General features: G+C 36.6%; 1 protein-coding gene across 7 annotated transcripts in view; it reads right to left on the reverse strand.

Annotated features, from left to right (window-relative positions):
• CLEC16A (C-type lectin domain containing 16A) overlaps nt 1-24,634 on the reverse strand; it is a 68,126-nt gene that overhangs the window by 31,694 nt on the left and 11,798 nt on the right. For all 7 annotated transcript variants that reach the window (XM_021411170.1, XM_021411172.1, XM_021411171.1 and 4 more), the window contains exons 8-18: nt 24,468-24,521; nt 22,022-22,135; nt 18,846-19,074; nt 17,471-17,600; nt 14,902-15,002; nt 13,443-13,565; nt 11,929-12,038; nt 11,407-11,451; nt 9,958-10,008; nt 7,659-7,787; nt 3,864-3,984 (exon numbers count right to left, since the gene is read on the reverse strand). In XM_021411170.1, coding sequence (XP_021266845.1) covers nt 3,864-3,984; nt 7,659-7,787; nt 9,958-10,008; nt 11,407-11,451; nt 11,929-12,038; nt 13,443-13,565; nt 14,902-15,002; nt 17,471-17,600; nt 18,846-19,074; nt 22,022-22,135; nt 24,468-24,521 — 1,207 coding nt within the window. The remainder of the gene's footprint in view (nt 1-3,863; nt 3,985-7,658; nt 7,788-9,957; nt 10,009-11,406; nt 11,452-11,928; nt 12,039-13,442; nt 13,566-14,901; nt 15,003-17,470; nt 17,601-18,845; nt 19,075-22,021; nt 22,136-24,467; nt 24,522-24,634) is intronic.

A 24,634-nucleotide genomic window follows, 5' to 3' on the forward strand; every position in this document is an offset into this window, starting at 1 on the left:
ATTTCACTCTTTCATTTATGACTAGAAAGCCTGAAGTTACCATCAGCGTTTCTAAATTACGGAAAAATGGGATAATGGAAACATCATTTACACTGACCCAGTCTATGAATTTAAACAAAAGCAAAAAACACATTTTGTATCTTTCAAAACAGTGAAATATCAGAGAATGAAAAAGAAAAGTGTCAGTAGAATGCAATACAGCCAGTACTTAAGTTCTCTGAAACAGACTTGGAGTCATCACTGCTACCACAGTTAATGTATTTCTACAACAAACTGACAAACATGACCTCAGAGCGTACACAACCAGGTAGGAACCCTGCTTTCTGCTCACTGATTACTGTGAAGCTGTTAGTTTGAGTACACACAATTTTAAAGCAGGCTGAAAGAAACTTGAAAGACAACCACAGCAATCCATTAAAATTGAATACTTTTTTCCTAGCTAAAAGCTTAACAATTCAATGTAATTTGAAGAGTACTTGGGGGAAATTTTAATTCATGCACAAACAGCACAAAGGGAATAAAAATTAAATCTGAGGCTAAGTGTAACAGGTCGGAGCTACAAACAGCAGCAGTTCCATAGGAGAAATAATTGATGGAACTACACAATCCATAGTCTGCTCCTTCATAGGACAAAGTTTCTAATCAAGAACGGATGTTTTTCTAGGAATTGCACTCACTCTGGTTCAAAGGGAACTAGCTTCAGAGAAGTCGTATATAATGCACAGGATACATGCCATGTTCCTTCAAAGCCACAGAAACAGAATGAATGCTGTAACAGACACATAGTATGTTTACTCTTCAAAGCCAAGTAAATGAAGGGAGCGAGGTTGATAACATGCAAAACTAAGGAAACCTGGTGACCTAGAACCCTCCAGCATTCTCTCACTAACCAGAAATGGGGACAGCTTTCAGAGGAACATTAAATACCTTTATTTAGAAAATGTAAGTTCACATCAAAAATGGATTGGGGGTGGGGAACTGCTTCAGCTGGGCTGCAGATGACAGACATCACCTTTAAAAAGCCAACTGCATTTGCTGTAAATGCTATGGACGCACCTTATTCTTTGGAATAGCTTGGAGTTAGCATGATAAAACCAAAACTGGTGTCAGATTATGTAAGTTTTAACGAGCAAGGAATTTAACATGTATGGTTTTGCTTTGAAACTAAAGCCAGTTCCAGAGAAGAGCTTAGAGGATTCCATACTTCTATTCTCTGTCAAACTACAATACTAATGACACAAAACAAGCTCCTCTAAAAGTTATTTGTTTTATTTCAGCAAAGAAAGTCTAATGAATTTGTGAAACACAGAATGCATTGAGCTTTTAAGAGCACCCTGGTAACATTAAAGTTATCGTACTATCGTACCGAATACCCAACTCTCATGGGTTAACTCAGCTGATGGCTGCATTTTCATCTGGCTACAGTTTTCCCAGAATAGGAATTTCACTTACATGGTAACTAACAGGAAATACATTAGCTTTAATTCTGGAACAGTTTGCACTACTAAGCAAAGATGTGTTTACTATACAGCTTATCTTATGTATTGTTTAAGTTCTTATAGCTGGTACCTTTTCTGAAACTGTTTTATTAACAAGCACAAAGGGTTATCAGTGTTAGGAAGCCCTTAAGCCCATTAAGGCTTTCAGCATTTACAGATGTTTCAAAACAGGATTATGGAATACTCTGAATCCAAGCCTTCTTAGTTTGAGACCTTTTACTGCCTCTTTCATTCTTTAATCCAATAAGCCTATCAACTTGTTTATTTCAGTTGACAGCAATTCCAGCCACAGTAACTTAAAATGGAATTTAGGGTTGCTGAATGTTTTGGCAGAAATGAGCTTATCAACACACGAGCCATAACACCGCATAGAACAGTAAAGTTATCAAATATTTGGTTTTGTCCAGTATTAATACTGTTTTAGTGCAAAAGTAAAGAGACTAAAGACCACAGGCGAAAAGACACAGAACAGGTGAAAAGGCAGGCGGCCCAAGCTGCCTGACTACAGAAATGCAATAGCTACTAAGATAAAGAAATCAAACAAAAAATTGATTTTTCAGAGCAACTTCCCATTTCAGATCTGAAAAGAAACTAAAGGCAAAGCATTACTGTCAAAGCTTATCAAGTATCAGAAAAGAACATTCATAATTTATTAGGCAACAGTTATGGGAACCTTTTGGCTTTACACTAGTCAAAATACACCTCATTTACACTACTGTTTCCAGTTTAAGGCTGCTGAAGGACCATATGCTACAGTTACCATAAATGACTAAAAAAAAAAGTGCGATTAAATACATTTCCAGTGATCTGATCTGAGAATGTAGTATCATATCTGAGATTATTAACAGAAATGCTGCAAAATGAGGCTTCCAACCAGTCTGGATGCTATACACCTCCAAGATTCTGGATCCTAGACGCAACTCTCTTGGTTCCCTCCAAGGAAAATACAAGTTTTTAGGAAATACTGCCTAGGAAGGAGAGTTCAAAGACTTCAACTGCAGCAAAATAAATTTAAACTATGTGAAAATACTGCATGAACACAACCATTTCCAGGAAAGATGTTACCTGAAGCCTTCAGGAGCATGACAGCTACTTTTAAGAGATGGTCTAAGCAAATCTGGCTTCCCTCACAGCCTAAAGTGATTTCATGATTTATAGTCAGCACAACTCTACAAATCCTCTGCAGAGACTGGGAAAGTCCTACAGAAAATATTTAGCACACTGTATGCATATAGCTGGCAGCCCAAGATGAGCTTGAGCTCCAGCTGGCAGGTTGGAGACAGTTAACGCATAGCCTCCCTGCTAGACAAAAAAAACAACAAAAAAAACCATTTTTAAAAGGCACGTAGCCTTTTTGGTAAGATATGCTGCTTCCCTAATTACTGTGCCAGACTAACTGCAGTGAACTGCAGTGAAAAGCTCTGCAATTTGACCAAATGGTTTTATGGAGTACATCGTCCTTGAATGAGCTACAGCACACTTCCAGGGAATTTAAGAAGCAATTACAAACTTTACCTTAGTCCTTTGACTGATCTGCACCATACTCTCTCGCTAAATGTTTTTTGACAATCTGTTTTGACTCAAAATTATCTCTAAATCAGCAGAATGCATGTCTCACAGGTAGGGCAACAGAATCAATTTTTCTTCTTTATTTCAAATGCACAGGTATGCATATACAAGTGAGTGTATATACATATATACATATATACATATGTACATATATACTCAAATAGCTTGTATTCTGCAAAAACTGCTTCCAGTTAATTTAAGAACACAATTTTTTCAGTAGAAGCTGATTCATTATTTCACTTCATCCTCTGGAAGAGAGTCAACATTACAACAAATGTCTAACTCATCAGAAACAGGAAACTGAGTTAATCTCATACTACTAATCCTTTAGCAATTCAACACTGATGCATGTTCAGACAACTTTTTTTTTTTTTAACTTAACAACTAATAACTGAAAAACGTTATGAACACTATAATGTACTGTTCCTTTTTTATTTTCAGGAAAGTTTTTTTGGGAATTTGTAATGGAAGTTTCAGAACTAGAACTAAAACCTTCAGATAGGAAAAAGATTTCAAGGTTTGTGTAAGCGTAAAGTCTGAGTCAAAAGCTGACATTTAAGAAGCAAAAATTCATACCCTTTAGACTTTTTTTTTCTTAAAGGACAGATTAAAAAAACCTGCTTCTGACAACATTGTTTGCTGTAATGGTAGCAAATTATATGAGCACTCTACACATTGCTCAACCATTTTGTTATTAAGTATGTAAGCAAATTCCCATCTGTAATGAAAAAGCTGGGTGTATTATAAAAAGAAGGACCAAAAGGGATCAATTTGGGAAGCTGAAGGACTACTTACTCAAGTCGAGAACATCATCTGTTTTTATCAGATCTTCCTCCCTTGTCAGTGGTAACTGAGTTTCTGGCTCGCCTCGCAAGTGCAATGATAACGAACGAAGCATAAAGAAAACTCTGATCGCCTTGAGAAATTAAAAAGACAATTAAAATATTGCTGCACTCAGTACTATATATTTTAGCAGAATCTTACAAACATACCCACTGATACAACCCTTGAGTTTGTTGCCATGCAGTATGTCTACTTTTTAAATGAATAAAAAACAATGCAATTTAAAAGACAATTAAAAACGTACATAGAAGAAGTCAAGGCATGTTACTTATTTTTAGAAGCAACAAAGCTTTTACTCACTGCCACACTTACGTACAGTGACAGGCAAATCGTCACATGTGCGGCTTAAGCAAAGACTAAAGTTTTGCCTTTTAAAAAAAATCATTTCAAAACTGGTTTTATTTACAAGATCTGCTCTAGACAAGCAATCCGTCTTCACAGACACTGACATTTTGAATTTAAAACAGCAAAGTAATTAGACTCAGTCAAGTTACAACGCCCAACAAGTTTGAAAGAAAACAGTGGGGATTCCCAAGTTTTAATTTGCAGTGCTCATACACACCAACCACTTGTAAGAGAGCATTCTCAGAAAACTTCTATGTTCCCAGAAGGTCTACATCAGGGCAAAGCATTCTGAAAGCCACACTAGCCCCAAGGAGCTTTCAACAACTACTCTGTGAAATGGATATTCTTGTTTTGATTTATAAATTAATGACATACGGTATGCAAAAACTAGATAAAGCAGCAAAGAACGATCGTGATTCTATTAAGACAGTTTCCGAAAGGCACCTCTTCTACTACAAGAACTGTTTTTTCAGTATAACAAAATAATTGTTTAATGCTACAGTTGTTAGGTGCTGTTTTTCTCTTCTTTTTAAAAAAAGAACTTCCTACATAGGAATCCCGTGGCACACAGTAAAGTGGCTGCTGCCTTACAGTAAGAGCACTGAATTCATGAATGGCTGCAGTGCCTGAGAACTTGCATCTTGCAGCAAGCATTACAAAAACCTGCCTAAACTGCTTCGAGGCAAAACTCTTCACCCCCTTGTATTTTTAAAAGCAACACAGCTGTGGATCCTGTGAGCCAGAAGCAAGTTTGGCCAGCTGTCATACTGGCAGTGCTTTCAGAAACTTCTGGCAGAACAGAAGATGAGAGAGGGAAGTCATGTATCTGACTTATGACATGACAACAGATGAATGTGATATGCTGTTGAAATCTAGTAGGGGAACATGATTGTTTTGGAGCAAAGACTATATCTAGTAAAAAATAAATGAACGCTATCTGATGACTAAGGGCAGTCACTTTATAATAGGAAATAATCTCTCCCATTTGGGGAGGCTGCATTCAGTGGTACTGTGAATTTACTGAAATTAAACAGGATTAATATAACATAGTTTTACTACCAGATGCTTCAAGAACAATTAATGGTACTGAGATTACAAGTTTCCATATTCCATCAAAAACAGCATCATCCTTACATTTTTGTTAACCCTAAAGTCATAGCCACCACAGCTTTTTATCTTTTAAAACAACTTAATTCAGAGGGCAGCCCTCACTCAGCCTTTCACTCACTTTCCCCACAACTCTTACCCTCCTACACAGTGTTAATTATCCTCACACGCATTCCCATAGAGCTACAGTCACTCATCTCAAACATATAATTGTATTTACTATAGAACAATCCACTGGAGAAGAAAATTAGGAGTTAGCCTTAGCGAGAATGAAAGAATACAAGAACGCCAGATGAAAAAGCAACTACAATGTGATTCTTAAAACAGTTATGGCCCTGAATCTGCTAGCACTATCAATATAAACCAGAAAGCATGAGATCTGACTTCGTAACTAACTTTATTAGATCTCAGTGTGGCAGCAGAACAGTTCAGAGGCCTATAATTTTTTTTTCCAACTGAACTCTGTTTTCAGTCAGGCAGAAACAAATATGAAGAGCTATCTACGATAAACTATAATGCACAGTAAGGTAAATGTTGTGCTGATTCTTTCATTTAAATATGCATACCATATGCAAAAGAGTACCAATGCACGGGGAGACATATCAATACCTCATTATATTCCCATAACATAACATCCACAGAGGTAGTTCAAAAACCTTCTCTCAAAAGTCTCTGCTTGCTGTGTACTCCAAGATGCAGAGTTCAGCACACACACTGTTCACTATTTCCCAAGCAGGCATATAAATGTGTTTGCATTAGTGTAGGTAAGCAGTACTGTCTGAAGGACTATAGAAGTCAGAAGCAAGAAATGCAGCTCTCCTCCTAAAGAGCTGTTAAAAGGAAAATAGTTGCCACTTACAGGGACTTTCTACAGAAAAAAAAAAAAAAAAGAAGTGAAAATATAATAAGATCTGATTTCCACGCTGAGAGCTCACGATATGATCAAAGTGTGGGACTTTTCACTCGCTAACAATACAAGGCTTGACAAATTTTTTGGAATCATGCCACAGGATGCTCAGAATTGAATCACTATCCATTTGAAACTGTCAGCAAAAAAGCATTCTAGTAGGTTAAGCACCAGCAGCTTGTCACAAGATGCTCCAGAAATTCAGCTTACTGGCATTGCAATTCAGCAGCGGTAGGAGAGATAAAGCAAAAGCTTAACAAGAAGTAGCTGGAATAGGAATTCTGAGAAATTCTGGGAAGGAGTACCAACAAGAAAGAACAATTCTGGGAAATTCTGCTGACAAAAAGAAAGGCTCTTCCACTGCAAATAATTTACAGGAATATTTATTTTTTGAATTTCCACTAATTAAAATTTATTCTTATTTATTACATTAAAAATATGCAGTAGTTTCCATCAGAAAGCATTTCTAGGTACCATTCTATTTAATACCTCACAGAAAGTATTCTAAGAAAACATCCCCGCTTTCTAAGAATACTTTTCAATATAATTTACTGTACTTTATCAAAATAGTTGCTGTGGTAACAACAGTTACATAGCTTATAAATAGTATTGAAAGAAAAATTGTTTAGAATATTACTGGAAATCTGTTTTTTTCTGCAACAGTACTTGAATATTCTTCTGCATACATTTACAGAAATGCAAAACTCCTCATAGAACAGCACTTTCCAAACAGCACTGTTGTGCAGCAATGCGCTGTTAAGAAAGATCAGCACTATGGAAGGCTTACAGGACACTGCCAGATGCAGGCCAAAACTGATTACTGCAAGAAAATAGATAGTGATGTGGTTATTTGTGTCAGTATCACCTCTGACACCACAAATGGTGTCAGTCAAAATATGAAGTATTTCGCTATCTTTCTCCTCATTCTCAAGACCTCTATACTGAATGACTCTGGGCAAGATGAACGTTCCCAAATAGAATTGTATGTTTTGCTATGTCAAGAAACACAACCACTGGAAGTCTGGATTGCTTCACACTAAAAGAATATAATCAAAGACTGAGATATCAGATCATGAAGGATTGAATAATATATTAATGAATGCCATCAAATGTCTCATTATGTAAATTTCTTTACTAGCATCTAAAAATGAAACTCCCAACACTAGAATGTCTTGAAGAGATTAGGTACAAGAAACGAGAGAAAAGGCTTTTCCACTGGGACAGGTAAATACTATATGTTCTACGCAGGTCTGTCGTTAAGTTTTTATGATTTTATGGATGAAGCTTCCAATCAAGGAATGTTCAAGGTAAAACACCTGTACTTCTAAAATTTTTCAAAGCCTTTGGCATGAATATGTCATGAATGAAAGAAAAAAGGCTTTCCTTACTCTTCGTGTTCTTTCCACATCTCCACAAGGCAATCTTTTCACAAAATCAATGCCAGTCAGTGGTGTTCCTGTTGGAGGCAACAGAATTGAGGCATCCATCATCAAGTACTCCACATTCATGGGCTTAATCTGTAAAAATATTTTAACACTGATTATTATACAGAAAGTCAAAGTTTGCATTTTTACTTCCAAATACAATTCATGATCACACAGAGTGAGAGGAAGGGGTTGTTACAGAGTTCTGAGAATTTTTGATGCCATCCATGTTATTTTAAGCTCCTTACTTGCAATCTCCATTTCAAATTTTAAATCTGTTCTTTGTTCCCTAATACACTGTTGAAGTTTCCACATTGAAAAACCACAGCAAAAATCCCCTGAGAGATTAGAGTAGAAAAGCCATTTCAAGAGTACTAAAAAGCAAGGTCTGACATGTTTGATTGCAAGTTTTGGCTCAAATCTGTAACTATTTCAATAGCAAAAAGAAAAAAAGTTTCTCATAGCTCCTTCTCCCCTGAAAAAAAAAATACTCTCTAGTGTCTAACAGTGCAATAGCTTGGAGACTCCACATTTCCTTCCATCTTGCCACTAACAATCTCTGCCTTACACAATTGCATGCTTTCATGGTTAAATGTTTGAAACATCTATACTTCTGTAATTTTGGGCAATTTCACCTGATGTCTGTTATACACATACAGGAGACGTAAGCTTCTTTTTGCTAGAAAAACAGACGGAATCACTAGAAATCTGCTTCCCAGAGCTTCTATGATATCCAGTGCAGAAGAAAAGTGCTTTTATGTTGGCGTTCTAAAGCAGTCAGTAGGATCTGGAAGCATTTCTGCTCACTTTGCTATGATCAAGTACCGTAACAGCAGCAGACTAAAACAAGATCCAGAATTTTCACAGCACAGACTTGAACTGCTGCCTTCCACACACGCAAACTCAAAAATAGTCTCTATCCAATCATTCTCATCTCAGAAGATTCATCTTCAGTGTTTAAAGCACTGGATTAACAAATCAATGTGTAGAAAAACACAGAAATCCAAATATATGAGACAAATGAGAACACAGAACTAAAATTTCTAACAAGTAAATGAGTATAACTATTTGTGATGCAATTCACATGACTGTATAGTCATTTAAACAATGTTTTACTTCATAAAGGTGAAGAACATGAAAAATCTCCCCGCTGAAAACAAAAATGCAACTTTTTCCTTTGTCATTCGGGCAAGGTAATTATGCTTCTGTTTCATAGAGGCTCCACACCATGTTATTTGCATACTTAACCAGTAAGACTACAACAGCAACACTCAACACTTCAATTTGCTCTGCATACCATTTTCTAACTGGGCAAATAAATACGCTTTAAGGAAAACTAAGTAAAACTTCCAAGGTGTAGCTCTGTCTTTTAAGGTAAATGATAAAAAAAAAAATCTGCAGTTTCAGAAACTGAGGTACTTGCACAACAGAAAAACCTACATGCAGACTAACTTGTAACATGACAATAGTGCTAACTTTCGTGCCAGTTTTCAAACTAGAAGCACATCAACACTGAACTACTAAAAAAAAAGATACTGATTAAATACTTCTATTCTTTAAGCTAGTAAGGTACTGCAGGATGCTTCTCATATTAAAAGAGCTGTTGCAATCCACCAACCATAGATTGTGCGTTTACAAAAAGACAAAATGACTGCTAATGAAATCCCTATAGCAATGTTGCTAGGAAAAAAAGATCACTTTATGTGACAACTCAGTTCTTATCCAAACACTTACCTAAGAATTTAAACTTATTTTTTAAAAACATTAACAGCTTAAATATTAACTGAGATTCAAGTTAGTAGTTTACTAAAAAGTCCACAGCAGTACTCCACAATTGGTGCTGTGGTGCCAGCAGTGCTTCTCCTTGACAGGACAAAGTCCCCTGTCCTCAGCTGGTAAGTAAAGTGGCTCCACTTAGACTTGAAACCTTGCAGGGCTTCAAAGAGACACAGGAAGATTATGACTTTGTTTATTAACTGAGGAAAAAAATTTAAAAAAAAATAAAAAATCAATCTAATGTCTCATTCCCTAGGATGAAGAAATTTTTGTATACCTGCTTTCAGAAACTGATGGTGTTTTTTATTTAATAAAGAGCTGTGAAGTTTCACACAAATGGTTTATGAAAGTGTAAACAATTCCTGAGAGAAACAAAACCATTTTGCTAGATGTAATAGATACATTCAACTTTTTTCAATAAATACTTGTTCCTGTCTTGCATCTGGTATGGAAGATTCTGGGGGGGACTTAGACAGGTGTCACTTACTGTCATACTCCGATATTCATCTTCAAACATATCCAGAAAAATTTCTTCTCCCTTTTAAAAAGAAAAAGAATATGAACATATCAAACATGAACACATCATGAATCCACAAACATGGCTAAGGAGACGTGTTTGTTTTTAATTGTGTAGAGGGTGTAGGTGGCAAGGGGTGACTTCTGCAAGGAGGAACTGGGGATGACCACAGCCAGTGCTCTGACAGCCCCACAGCAAAAGAGATTTAAGGAAGAGCAAAATGCTGTCCAGGAGCAAGGGAGAGGAAAAAAGGTAGGGGTGGGAAAAGGGAGAGAAACAGCCCTGCAACATCAAGGTCAGAGGAGGAAAGGAGATGCTTCTGACACAGGAGCAGATTCCCATCCATAGCCCATGGAGAACAAACTGGAGCAGCCGGCCATGCTGCAGCACAGCAGGTAGCTATGCCCTGAAGAAACCATTTTGTGGGAAGTCTGTGCTGTGGCAGATGCTTTTTTCCCCCCCTCTAAGGACTGTAGCCCACAGAGAGAACCCACATTAGAGCAGAGGAATAGTGTGTGGAGGAAGCAGAAGCAGCAGGGCAGAACTACTACAGATCAACAGCCTCCATGTCCCATTCCTTCTGTGCCATTCAGTGGAGGGCAAGAGTTAGAGGATTTAATTAGCAAGAAGTTCAGTTTTCCCCAAGTTGAATTTGCTTTGCCGATGATGGTAATTATTAAACAATCTCTCTATCTTTGTATCAACCCATGTGTTTTTTTTTCATCTCGTTTTCTCCCTGGTCTGCTGTGAAGGGGCAGTGCAAGAGCAGGTGGGTGGGTGTCTGGCAGCTGGCCGAGGTCAATGCACCACAAATTACTTTTATACTTTTAAACTCTTTTTTTTTTTTACTTGCTGGAAATTAAAAATAAACCTGCACCTTCTTCCTCAGGAGAATTCAAACACAAATTGGAAGAGAATTTAGACACTTCTTAGTTAGAAGATGTACTGGCCCATATATAGAAGTTCATGCCTAGGGCTCATTGTTTACAACAAAAAAAAAAAGCAAAAAGCTGTAGAGGTCTCAAAACAAGATTAAATAAAATTTCAGATCATCATTTCAGATGAGATGCAAACAAAAAGTAATGCCAAAAAGAGCCATCTTCCATATTAGTGCTGTTAGTAAAATCCAAGAAACTTTCTAATGGCATGGCTCTGCTCCAGGACACACACAGCAGCTGCAACAAAAGCATGACTACTCATTTGACTTCCAATGCAGAACCCATGAGACTTCTTGGATCCCTCTTGTGAAGTACATCAATGGGCTATGGGAAATGTAGGAAAGGAAAGAAACCATCTAATGAAACACTTCCTTCTCTATAACAAATATGCAGTGCTTTCTTGGGGAATGAGACTGGCCTCCAGAATTTATTTTAAATCCACATGTAAGGATAGTTTTCTTACAGCCCTCTGCACATATACCTTATAGAAACGGCGAAGGAGATGAACGCTTTCTTCTCTGGCACCCTGTAAGAGAGAAAAACAACTGTTTCAGGGAGTAAAAACATCATTTAATCAAAAGTCACATCAAAAAAATGCACCCAGAACCTCTTACAGAGAAAACTACTAATGTCCCCACACACACAGCCTGCAGCTCAGAATCTGACATAGCACAGTTCCAGCACTTACAAAAATACAGCTCAGCTGAGCTTGTTTGTTTCAAAAGTACTTCTCTTGGCATTGCTGAGATGGTTAACATACAATCTTCAGAGAGAAAAATGAAACTACCTTTTCAGAGTTAACTAGCAAGGTAACAGCAGACCCGAGAATTGAATACAGAGTATTGCTTCTTTCACTGCATGGAATCACCAATAGAAGATGCTCTAGAGGCTCTAATTTTACATTAAGCTTCTTACAATCAAAAATGAAACATCTGTGCAACTATACAACAAGATGCAAACACGAGTAATGCTGGAACTGGTAATCTGAAAGAAAAATACTAACCTCAAGGCATGCAAGGTGAACATCTTTTATTATGCTGCCATTTTTAGAAAACACAAGCTGCTTCAGCAACAGACAGCCAAGTTCTAGAGTTGCCAAACGGATTTTTCCATCTATGAAAAGAGAATTTCAATATAAAAAACAGTAGCATCTGTCATACGCACCCTGCCTGGCAAGAGTGGATGCTGACATGTAGTGCAGATGTCTGTGAGAACTGTAAGAGTTACTGAGAAGAAACAGAATCATGCAACAAGAAGGCAATAAAGATGTACTTCATTACAAAAGCCATTGAAACCAAACATCTTGGTTAACTGGAAGCACAGGTTGAATTACACTGACATCAGAGGAGAATCACAGATGGCTGGCATGGATAAAGTTACAAGATGAAGTGATGTTTTGTATGCAGCATACTAATAAAACACAGGTCTTCCTCACATCCAAAGGATTTAGGCAAAGCCTGGATGCAAAAATCCAGAGAGGTCAAAAGGAAAGAATATATTGAGAGTCTAGGCTTATAGTTTCAGTAGAATTACTAAAAAATTAGAAACACAAAATTTGAAAAAATATGACAAAAAAATGTGCAGACACAAAGGCCACCGAAGGACAGGGACAAGGTGCTCCGGGCACTGCAGCCCACGACAAAGACATTTAATGAAGCACCTTGTCCCACTGCAGCCCATGGAGAACCACGTCAGAGCAGATATCTATACTACAGACCATGAACTACCCCATACCACAGCAGGAGGATATGGACTGAAGAAAGCTGCAGCCATTGTGAGCCCACACAGAAGACTTGTGTGCTAAACAAGCACTAGATTTCATTCTGCAGGCAATCAGAAACTTGATGGTGCACCAGTTGCAGGGGAAACTGGTTCCACTCATTTACAGTTTTAACACAGGAAGTATAGGCAAGAGGAGCTGTGGCTTAAACAAAAATTGTGTTTCCATGGAAACACATCCTATCCCCTGTTTTACAGAAAAGTTGAAGTTAAGAAAAAAATGTTTTCTGCAAAAAAGTTCAGAACGGAAAAAAATCTGTAATTAAAAAAAAAAAACATGGGAAAGTTTGCTATTCACCTCCAGAAACAAAGGACAGCTATAAACAAATGGAGCCAGTTATTTCTTGTGTATGTTTTTGAAGATTACTTCTCCACTGGAACTACTGCTACAAGCAAAGGTGCCACAGACCATATTTTCAGGATGAAATTGTACATTAAGCTGAAATCACTACACATCTCATCATTCCTTGCTTGATGTTTTGTTTATTCAAAAAAGTGGAAAGAAGGAAGGTTAGGAAAACAGATCCCTCTATAGTCCTGAGCACAGGAACAACTATTCAGCAGAAATGCAGAGTTCCTGGTTACTCAACAACTGAGAAAAAACAGTACTTGGCTTTCACAGCCCATATTTACTTACTGCTCAACAGAGAGCATGTTAAACAGACACTTTCATCTCATACACAAGAGGCTAAGTAGCTTTCCAGCTTGTGAAGAAAACAAATATTACAAATGTGATACCTGGCTGTGCAGCATAATTCATTATTCTGATGAGCCCTTCTGCAAGTACATGATTATATGAATTTCTCTCTTCAGCTTGTTGAGCAGGAAGTTGAATTCTCTCCAGCTTGACTGGGTCAATGCCTTTGCAGGGAAGAAAATGAAGTAAATTAGAAAACAGAACTATGCCTCATGGTAAGTATTTAATAGACTGCAGTAGTTCTCTTGAAAGAGTGTAATTAGCAATACAAAGAAATTCAAAATCAACTTGCAAAGTTATCACAAGGAAAAGGAAGAACAACGAAAAGATTAAACACATTTGTGGATCTCTGAAAAAAACAACAACAAGACTTAATGGGTGAAAGCACTCAAATCTCTAAGTAGTTGGTGACATCCAAACTACTTTTGGGGCATCTGAAATGCCTCAGAGAATTGCAATTTACAGTTTCTTCCAACCCTACACTTTTAGTTAACTCTAGATTTCTGTCATACTGAGAAAAGAGGGAAAGAGGAAGCACTTAAGGAATGAGGGCAATTAACAGGATATCAGCATTCACAAAAAATCTAACAGTTCATTAAAGAACTACAGTTTTACCTTTGGAAAAGAAGGGTGCTTTTAAATAATATTTCATAAAGAATACCAATTTTTTTTTTTTAAACACATCCTGTTACGGTCTTAGTCTTCTTTACAGGGCACTGAAATAGAGTATCTGCAACTCATTTTCCTGTAGTGTGTAGATACGACAATCTCAAGTTGCATTCAATCACAAGAAATCGTGAGCATGACCATTCTTTGGAAAAGACTACATATTCTTAACCAATGTGAATTATAACAAACCACACTTGTAACATAGTTCAGCTAGTTTATAAAACAGTCCAGGCTCCTTAGGAGACTTGCAGGACGTCAGTGCTCTATGACCTCATACAACTTAGCGAGCCTTCAATCAATTATGCCTTGTTAAGACACTGCACAGCGGGTGAGGAGCTTGTTGAAAAATTGCACAGCATAAAAAGAATCACTGAAAAAGCTGAAAAGAAACAGGAAATAGCTGACTATCACAGTCAGATCTGACTGTCAGACCTTTTGCACTATGTAGATGTTTAAAATACATAAGGATTTATTATTTGCACATGGGGACACGTTTACATTTCATACTTGAAGCAGATGTAGACATGCAAAGCAGGGAAGAATCAAATCCCACATCTACTCAGACTGAGCATAATGGGCTTCAACTGAAATTAAGATTGAGAATTAAACACAATAGTCTTACTGCAATTCCAAGAAACTAATAGAAAAAGTTACCTGATGATCACAGATTTTTCTACCAAAACATACCTAGAAAGGAGAATCCTAACAACATTTTTTTCCTTACAGCATATTTTAATTTCTCACCGCTGAAGACTTGCATAAACAAACCACAAGCAGGCTGCTCCTGTGTAAAACCACATCTCATTTAGTTTCCCTAGAAAAATGGCTTACCTTTATTGTGCGACATCGCATACAGAAGACAGAGCACAAAGAGGGCGTAGTAATCATCTTCAGCACAGTCCAGCGCATTATAGACCATATCAAGAAAAGGCCTGTGGAAAGGAAAAACTTTGAAATGGTCAAGAAAAAGACAACATTTACAGAAAAATCAATAACTATCCTGCTCTACACGTAGCTAATGAAAGAAGTCTACAGTAATGCACATTTTTGGGCATTAAAAGAAAAGATAACTTGCTTGAAAGTACTCAGATTACGGTATTGTCTCATACTACATTCTGACATGAATTCAAACACTTTAACGGGAATTGTTTCATAATACTTTTCCAAGAACTACCTGTTCATACATTTACGGGGTTTATTGGCAGCACATTTAATAAGCTGTACAATGCTTCTGCATACATAAGTGCGTGTATACATAATTAAGTTCACAAAGCTGCAATCACTGTTGCATTAAAAAAGAAAAACACGTTTATCTTAAAATTCAGGTACTAAGCAGAGTTGAAAAGCATTTACTATTACTACAGCAAGAAGCAAATTTTCACGAATTTTCACTAACAGTTTGCAGGAAGGTAGTTTATCCTAAAACAACTTGTCAAAAACTGCACAATCAACTGACCAAAGGAAAGAAAAATGAAAAAGAAAGAAACGTTTGAACGGAAAAATTAGTGCTTTGGATTGCAGATGAGTTTTGCTCTCCTACGTTTAAGCATTAGTGATCTATGGTTATGTATATAGGAACCTACAAACAGTAGCAAATTCGTTGTTCACCTCTACCCTTAACAGATCAGAAAAGTCAGTTTTACTCTAGAAGCTGGGCAGATCAGATATGGTTAAGATACAGGTGTTACTAATCCAAGCCTGAAAGCAAGGCAGCCTGGCTTCTTGTCTTGAATCAGCTCAGAGCATAAGCAGGAACTGAATCCTCTGATCCATCTTCAAAGGGTAAATGGCCAGGATAGACAAAAATTGTAAAGTCCCAGAGTCACCAAAAGAGACAAGCTTAGAACCTGGATTAAAAGGGAGAATTCCTACCTGACAATTAAAGTAATAAAATCCTTATGCTACCTAACACAACAACAACATTCAAAGCCATAGAACAAATACATTTTCCTTATCTCCAGACCTAGTAGACAAGAAGTGCTCATTCCAAGCTCATCACTGAGGTTAGCTAAAAGTCAGAAGAGTTATCACACTTCAGAATACAACGTGTTTCTAGACCTATTTCAGATCTGTAATACTTTCATGGTCACATCTGACATCTCCTAGCCACTCAACTGAAGTCATAAAAGATTTATTTCAACACCTCCTTTCAGCTCCATACACATTTCAACATGCTCTTACTAAAACAAGGCCATCACATGACTAACAGAACACAGATCCTCTGCTCAGTTCATGTTGCTCCAGCCACATGTTTGTGCATTTTTGAAGCTGAATTAAAAGCAACCTCTATGACATGCTCAAATGCCTCTCCGTTGCTGTTGTTCTTTGCCTGAGTTCCACTTTGCGGTATGTATCTAAGGCAAATTTCCCATATGAAGACTGTAATGAAAGACTGCAAAAGCAGCCTAAATGAATAGCAATGTTGAAAATAAACATTCTGAATGACAACTAAGAGAGCCTATAAGTCTCAAAAATATTTCCTGAGTATTCAACAACCTAATGACATCCTGAAACAGTGTTTTACACAGTTAAAAGAATTCAAACTAAAAGTTGAAAGGTCAAAAAAAAAAAAAAAAAAAAAAGGCCAAGATATCCAGGTTCAAGATCACTAAAATACTTAAGTACTACATAACTCTGGATCTTCTGTCCAGTCAACAGATGGTAGTACCCTAAAAACTGACCTATGATGTTCCACTAACATTGTCTTAATTCTAGGGAAATCAGTGCTTCAGGAGGTAAAAACTGCAGAGCTATCAGTAGCTGATCCCTTAAAAACAATAGCATTTATGTGATACTCAACTACTGTAATTTCTATTGCATTTTCCCCTATGGATTACTAGCACACTATTTCATACTACTGGTACACTACTTCATACTTACATCTTCGGATATTTATTCTTGTGGGGTACGTCCACGACTGAAGACAACCCTAAGGTGCACTAACTCACTAATTTTACATAAATTGGCAGGGTTTACTCATAACTAGTACTTAAATTTTGCAAAATTTTCCCTTGCTTTTTTCCTTACAGGAGTATACAAAATTGGCAGACATGACAGCAAATATCACTAAGAAAAGTTCTTTGGTTTTAGAAAGTTCTGGAATTAAAACTTTTAAGATTCTGTTTTTATTGCATTAATATTTTGTAATTCAAATTTACCAACTTTAGGCATCACAACTGCCATAAAAGAAAGCACCACCTTAACAAAGAAATGGGATCATATCCCAAACTGATCAGTAGAGAAGCAATATTCCATCTTCCTATTGCCTCCCATCTTATTGCTCTACAAGAACTCTTGCAAATTTAATTGGAGGCAGATTTGAGACATCCCTTAAGAGATGAGAAACTTTATAGGAAGGCAAGTAGGGAAGCAATCCAGCAAGATGTTACAGTTTTTATACCTGTTCCAGTTTGTTATCTCACTTCCAGAGGCAGCAGCACTCTTTTCTTCATCTGTTGTATTCTGCTCTGTCACAGCAGAGATGGACAATTCTGAGAGTTTGCATCTCTCCATGATTACCATCTCTATTTCTATAAAACAAAAATTGGTATTTTTAACAAACAGTTTTTGCAAGCTTTTAAATTTTCCGCTTTACATTAGAAACCATTGATGCAACTACAAGAAGTACAACCACAACTTCAAGAAGTTTAATGAATAACTGAATGAAGACAATTTTTCTTCACGATAGAAAAAAATGCTTACATTCCTGTATGAAATTTAATGCTGTAAGAAATTTATTTATACAAATATGAAAGAAAATATGCAAATTATTTTGTTCAATAAATAAATAGCAGTAATCCCCTTCTCCTCTAAACCACAGGAATAAAACACACAGAACACCTTTTGGGGAAAAAAATAATATTCATAAAAACACTGATGAGTGCTATTGCAGGGGGAAATGAAGTTTCCCAGAGGATGTAAATGGGTTTCTACTGTTAGAGCAAATAAAGCACCTAGTCCCAAATGCTTCAGACTTTTTGGTAGTACTAGCTTTGGCTTATGAACTTGGACAGAGATGACTAATAAATGCACTGGTTTACCCAGCAGATCATGTCATGCTTAAAATTACGGTAGACAATATATCATCAGCTATTTGATGTGATTTAAGGAAAATAAACACCCTGGAAAGTCTTATCAAAACGGTAACCACGTTGGGACAGGATTGCCAAAGAACAAAGGTCTTGTTTTTAACTCCTTGTATGCCATTCTCCAAGTTTGCTCAGTATATGTCTAAAGTCTATTAGTAACTAACTACTAAATAAACAGTTATGATGTGCTATAAAACCACTCATCTTATAGAGGCAGTTCTTGTTAAGGCTAGTATTAGATCAAAAATCCTGAAAACGAGCAATAAAATAATCTAAGCTTAAGATGTTTTCTTCAATTCTGAGGAATTACATATTTTCTAAAAAGTATTATCAACTTCAGGATTTTGGCATACTTGAATCACTGAAACATGCACAGAATACTCCTGTGTAAAAAGAGTTGCAAAGTTGAGAGGTCTACTTATTAAGCGCTCCATAGTCAAAGGAGCAAAGACAGCAGGAAGATGCAAAAGCATTTTCATGGTTTTCAATCAGACTAGAAGCACATCTCCTGATAGAACGATTTAACATGAGAAAAAAACATAGCCAAAGAGATTGAAACAAATTAATATTTCCATGTTAACCTAGTGCAACTAGAGAACAAGCCACGTAATCTATTAAAATTAGACATATACAGTAAATAAAAGTAACCAAATTGTAAGCATCGTTTTTATCTGCTAAAGCACACACCTTCATTTTCACTGCTTGTTCTGATGCCCTTTGAACTTGCTTCTGTACTTTTAGTTTTATCTAGGTCATCTTGGGTATCTTCAGATTGTCTTTCCTCTTCATCTTCTTCACCAACGTTTTTATAGTTGGGTCTTTTCTGCACTCTCTTCTTCCCCTTCTGTTTATTAATTTCAAGAGACCTCTCAAGTGTTTCTGTTGGTTTTATGAAACATCTGATACTTGACTTCGCCTACAAATATTAAGATTTCACAGTGAGCTACAAGCAAGGCATTTTTAACTCTATAAAAGAAACTTCAGTTCACATAAAACAAAGTTTTGGAATTAAAAACTTTAAAGTTTCAGATGAGTTTCAAGATACAAGAAAGCAGACCTCAGACAAACTGTACCAAACCAGGGAAAGTTGTACCCAAAGTAACATAACCTAAAGACTTGGCATTAAGAAGGATGGCATTTTGAAAAAAGAATACACAAGATCATCAGTTTAACAACGCAGGGTTCTTAAAACTGTATTTCCCTTCTTTGAATTTTGCTTAACAGGTGAGGCAGTTAGCACAAATAAAATTAAAAGACCATATGCAAATAGGATAACGGCAGCAAAATCAGCAGTGTCTATCAATAGCAATGTATTAATATGAAATACATGGACAAGAAAGCAAGCAGTATTCAATCAAGACCTAATATTCCTGATAATCAATTTATATATCAAGAAAATAAATGAAGATGACACGTCTCTGAGAGCAAATTATTGTTTCAAAAGAGTCTGTGTCATCCTAACAAAAGCAAGCAATGCACTCTTACAGAGAGACAAAATGTTACAAGAAGTTCTATGACCGGCAAGATTAAAAGTTTGGTTTCCTATCCTTTTGCAGACTGTTTCTAAGCTGCAATAGTTTGAGAGTTCCCTTCACATTTGCTTGGCCTGCTACCTGGATTATGGGCACACATGCTGCCACTCACCCAAGGCTACGCAAGCACCCGTCAGCCAAACTTCTCTGCTACTGGGAAATGAAACACAGACTGGGGGCTTCCCTAGTACAGGCTGAAGCTGAAAAAAACTCTTACAGAAACTTCACTACTTTTTAGATCTTGACACTTCAATCACATTTAGCTGACACTGGCTAAACGGTTCAAAACTTAAGAGCAAGCAATACAAAAGAAATAAGACTAAAGATAAAACTGGGGTTCCATTCCTTGTCCCACTTGACTCAAGCACCGAAGATGAAGAATTCAAAGATACCTCAGAAAAAAGGTTGGAAAAAAACCCTCACTCCAGTCAGTAACACTGATACATTGGGGGGAAAAAAAAAAAAGAAAAAAAGAGAGATTAGGAAACGATCCAGGACAAAGCCTAGCACAAGTCAAAAGGCCAAAGTGTTTATCTGAAGCCTCTGACTGATGAGGTTTTACAGAAATCCTGCATAAATCTCCTTACACTTGTCACTGAAATAAGCTACATAGTAGGAGGAATCTTTCACAACACTAAAACAAACAACTCAATCCACAGTGTGAAACTTACTGACCTCTCCCCCTGTAATTTCTGATATATTTTTAGATATATCAAACTACAACTTGGGCAGATTATATAACTGGAATTGCAATCAAATTACTTTTTATTGATGGCTTCCAGTCAGAGAAATACTAAAAAAAAGGAAGGACATGCTAAGTCCTATTCTTCATGAAAAAAAAATTACATATGCAAATTGCAAGAAGCCTTTAGACTTCCCCCTCCCTGCATTTACTTCTTACAGTTGTTTCCTAGAATCCTTTAACTACGCCATGAAGAATGCAGGTACTTAATATCCTTGTATTATAGGCTGCTGCTTGTCATATGTCAAAATAACTGAAGAGACCATTTGACAGTGATACTCTGATAAGCAATGAACCACAGTCTGGCCCACTGCAAGAAAGAACGCTGAGAAAAAAATATATTCTATATATATCCTGTGCTTCCAGACATTACAAGGCCATATAATTAAAACAATCTAAAAAAAATAATAGTTTACATTGTATACAGTTTGCTTATACATTTAGATATACTGTTTTTTCATATTTTTAAGTGTCTTTCTATCATATTTTCAATTATTGTTTATCTTGTGCAATGTGTGCTAGTAAAATAATTAGTAACAACTTCTCATGGGAAGGAGGAAGTAGGTTAAACAAGAAATTGAGAAACATGAATTAGGTAGAACTGGCCACATTTGAATTACGTAGGAAAATAGACCTCACAGGAAATAATATACAGCCGAGTGTATTTCTTCTGATACCCCTTAATGGCAGAAATAAAAGTGAAAAATAAGCAAAGGAAAAAGCATCTTAATTTGGAATACTTCTCAAACTCCGTGGAGTAGGTTCACATTCCCCCTTTCAGGGCTCACTGAACAATATTTTACTAAAAAATACAGTTTCTCCCACAGAACCACTCTGCTTGGCAACAAAGCTCCACCTGCAGCACAATTTTGCTTGATGTCTATTCTAGAAAGCCAGTCGCCTCCTATTTGGTAGCTGTTCATGTGTGACAGCTCCCAGTGTGTGTACCATGAGGTGACAGGACCAGTAAGAAGCAGCAACCTAGAACAGCATTATGAATGAGAGCAGATGAAGAGGCATTTAAAGGAAACCCCTAATATTCCTCACATTAACGTAAGCACACAAACACATACTACAGATATTTTGCAACTCTGCATAGTAAAGGCAACCGGAAAAAACCTCACTTCTACAACATACGCTATCTCAGCCTTTTGCCACAAAATTTCCTAGTAACAAAGCTGCTTCTGCACAAGTAACACACAACTAGCAGAAGGTCAGACATTGCCTAATGCAAACAAGAGATTTCTTTATCACGAAACATTCAGTCAGCTCTGCTGGCAAAATGTCAGTAAGCAGAACCGAACATCAGCTGGATTGTAAGAGTACCGAAAGACTTTGCAGTGTCTGGCCACCACAGAAGAAAAAGTCACATGAGCAAGTAAGAACGTAATGCTGCGAGTCACACAGAGCATTTTTCTGCTGTCATATTTAACAATTTTTCTGCTCTCATCTTCTAAACACAACCACCCTAACTTACCAGTTGGTACATATTGGTGCTTCTAGATACTTTCTAGATACTACTGGTATTTTAAATCAAATATTTGCCTCTAGAAAGAAGGAAAATATTCAAAAATTATTTGACCACTTACTGAGTTTTTCTGAATATCTTGCTCAACTTTAGAAGAAAACACCGACAGGTCACCATTAAGTATAACCTCAGCCAGTGAATTCACCAAGGGGGCATAATGTATAATAAGAAAAACCTATTAAAACAAAGGTGGAAAGAAACATTAGACATGCATTACATGACACAGTTTCTCTGTTTCAGTCACTAAACATACTTTTATTTAGGACCTTGTTGAGCACTGGTATCATAGTTAACATAGTTTACGTATACAGTAACATTAAATTGCTAACACTAATAGTTCACAAAATCTGTTTCAAAACACAGTAGATCATAACTCTCCCTACAGACATCCGTTCTTTCCCTACATATTAAACTACCTAGTTTTAATAATTCTTCATGCTCTTCACCATCTGAGGTACAGAAATAGTCCGTCATCAGCTTTGAGATGAAAGTTGTGTGATACTCCAGCAAAGAACCCAAACTAAATTCAAAGCAGTTACGTATGAGAGGAATAAAGGCCGCAGTGGCTTTAACAGCTAAACACCCAGAAAAGCTTAGCTGCCCTGCCAGAGTTCTCTGTCTACACGGAACACCCCATTTTGAGGCAGAGCTTACAAAGTTGGGCCTAAGGCAAACAGTGGGCTTCTGGACAGAACCAGCACAGGTCCAACCACAATAGCCTTAAGGGGTCCTTAAACAACAGTACTAGCTGAAAAATCTCCACATACTTTCCAAATCAGTAAACCTAATGTTGTTTTGACCACATTTAGGTAAACGTGGTCTCCACAGGTTTTCTGATTAAAGTCAGAACTATCCCAGACCTTCAAAAGTGAGATGTTGATTAGTGTACAGTAGTGATTTATGTAAGATTTTGTGAGGTTGTTCAAGGTATTTTTGAAGTGTGTTAAAACTCCCTAAACTCAAGCTTCTTCCAATTCAGAAATTATACCTTGACTACACACGGAATCACAGAATCACAGAATCATAGAATTAGCTAGGTTGGACAAGACCTACAAAATCACCCAGTCCAACCATCCACCTACCACCAATAACCCCACTAGACCATGTCTCTCAACACAACATCTAAGCGTTTCTTGAACACACAGCACAGGAATGTTTTGGCACAAGTACTTTACAGCTCCTTTTGAAACAGCAGTGGGATTTCATCAGCTAGCACAAACCTCTCAAGCACTTGACTGTAACACATGAGTAATCCCTGTAAAAAAAAGTCTGGCACCAGTAACAGAAACAGTTAAGCAGCTATTTCAGATACCCAATATATGCTTTTTCAGTTCCCACTCCAAAGAAGCAAAGAGATGGATTTCTGCCAGTTACAGAGAATAGCTTGATTTTCTACATCCCAACCTATTCTGATACAAAAACGCTGTTCCCAATTCCTTATGATTAGGAAAAAAAAGGTTTTTTTTTCTTTATGAAAGAGTACAGATGTAAATCTTTAAGCGATACTTAGTCAATATTTCCCCTGATATCAGTAAGTTTAAAAGAGTTTGAAGTAGACAACACTATGATATAGATCTCTTTAGTTACCAGAAGTCGTTGCTCACAAGGCTTTACCTGTGGTTAACAGCATTGTATTTTTTAGGTTCCAATTTTGAAGCATTAAGTTGTATTTACCTGACAAATCACATTTTTCAGAAAAAAAGAAGAAATTTTGGATCAGACTATAACGAAATGAATAAGGTAAAATTGTAAGTTCGAAGGAAAAGCTATGAAATTTATGAAACACAAATCAAAACTGTTTTCTGAGAACATAATTAAAGAAAAAACAGTCTCACAGCAATGCACAGAAAACAGGGAGACAAGATGATTTGCCATTTTCTACAATCAAAAAAATGAACAACTGTAAAACTCCTAATTTGGAAAAAAAAAGTTCCAGATATAAAATGAAGTGGTGAAAACAATAGATAACAGGTACTTTTATACTACAGGTACAACAAAATTTAACTTGTGAGAAAGTATGGATGTAGCCAAATTTTTTTTGTTTCTTTCTTTTCAAAACAAAAAGCACGAGATAAGAAAAACACAAGGCATAAGACAGATCACTGCCCCCTGTTTTCCCAAGAGAATTTTCCAGATTTAGGTAGATTCAAACTGCAATACAACGTCTAGGAGAATCTCATCTGTAATTTTAGAAATTCTGTCCTGAAATGTTGCATGGCTCTATTGCACACTGCTTATCAAGAGTTGTACATAAACTGTAATGGATGCTCCAAAAGCTATCATGAGCTACAAGATCCTCAGAGTGAAGAAGCTACTTACCCTGCCTTAAGGAAAAACGACCTTTAATATTTTTTTAACAGGAAAACTGGAATACTTTCAACAGTGTCTGTCAATTTTTTCTTTAATGGTTTTGTCATAATAGATCAAAATATGTTAATTAATATTACAAATTATAACCCTAGTGCAAAGCACATTCTGAAATAGGACAAAATAATTCAAATACGTACTTGAGAAAGAAGATAGAGAGAAACTTGGAGACTTATTTTTGGACGTTCTCCACCCTATGGAAAAGAAATCAAGGAAAATGATGATTTATTTCCATAAAGTTAAAGCATTTACACAGATCAGAATTTTATTTAAAACAGAACTTTTAATATTGTACTGTTTCATATTC

Source organism: Numida meleagris, chromosome 13, assembly GCF_002078875.1.
Source record: "Numida meleagris isolate 19003 breed g44 Domestic line chromosome 13, NumMel1.0, whole genome shotgun sequence".
NCBI lineage: Eukaryota > Metazoa > Chordata > Aves > Galliformes > Numididae > Numida > Numida meleagris.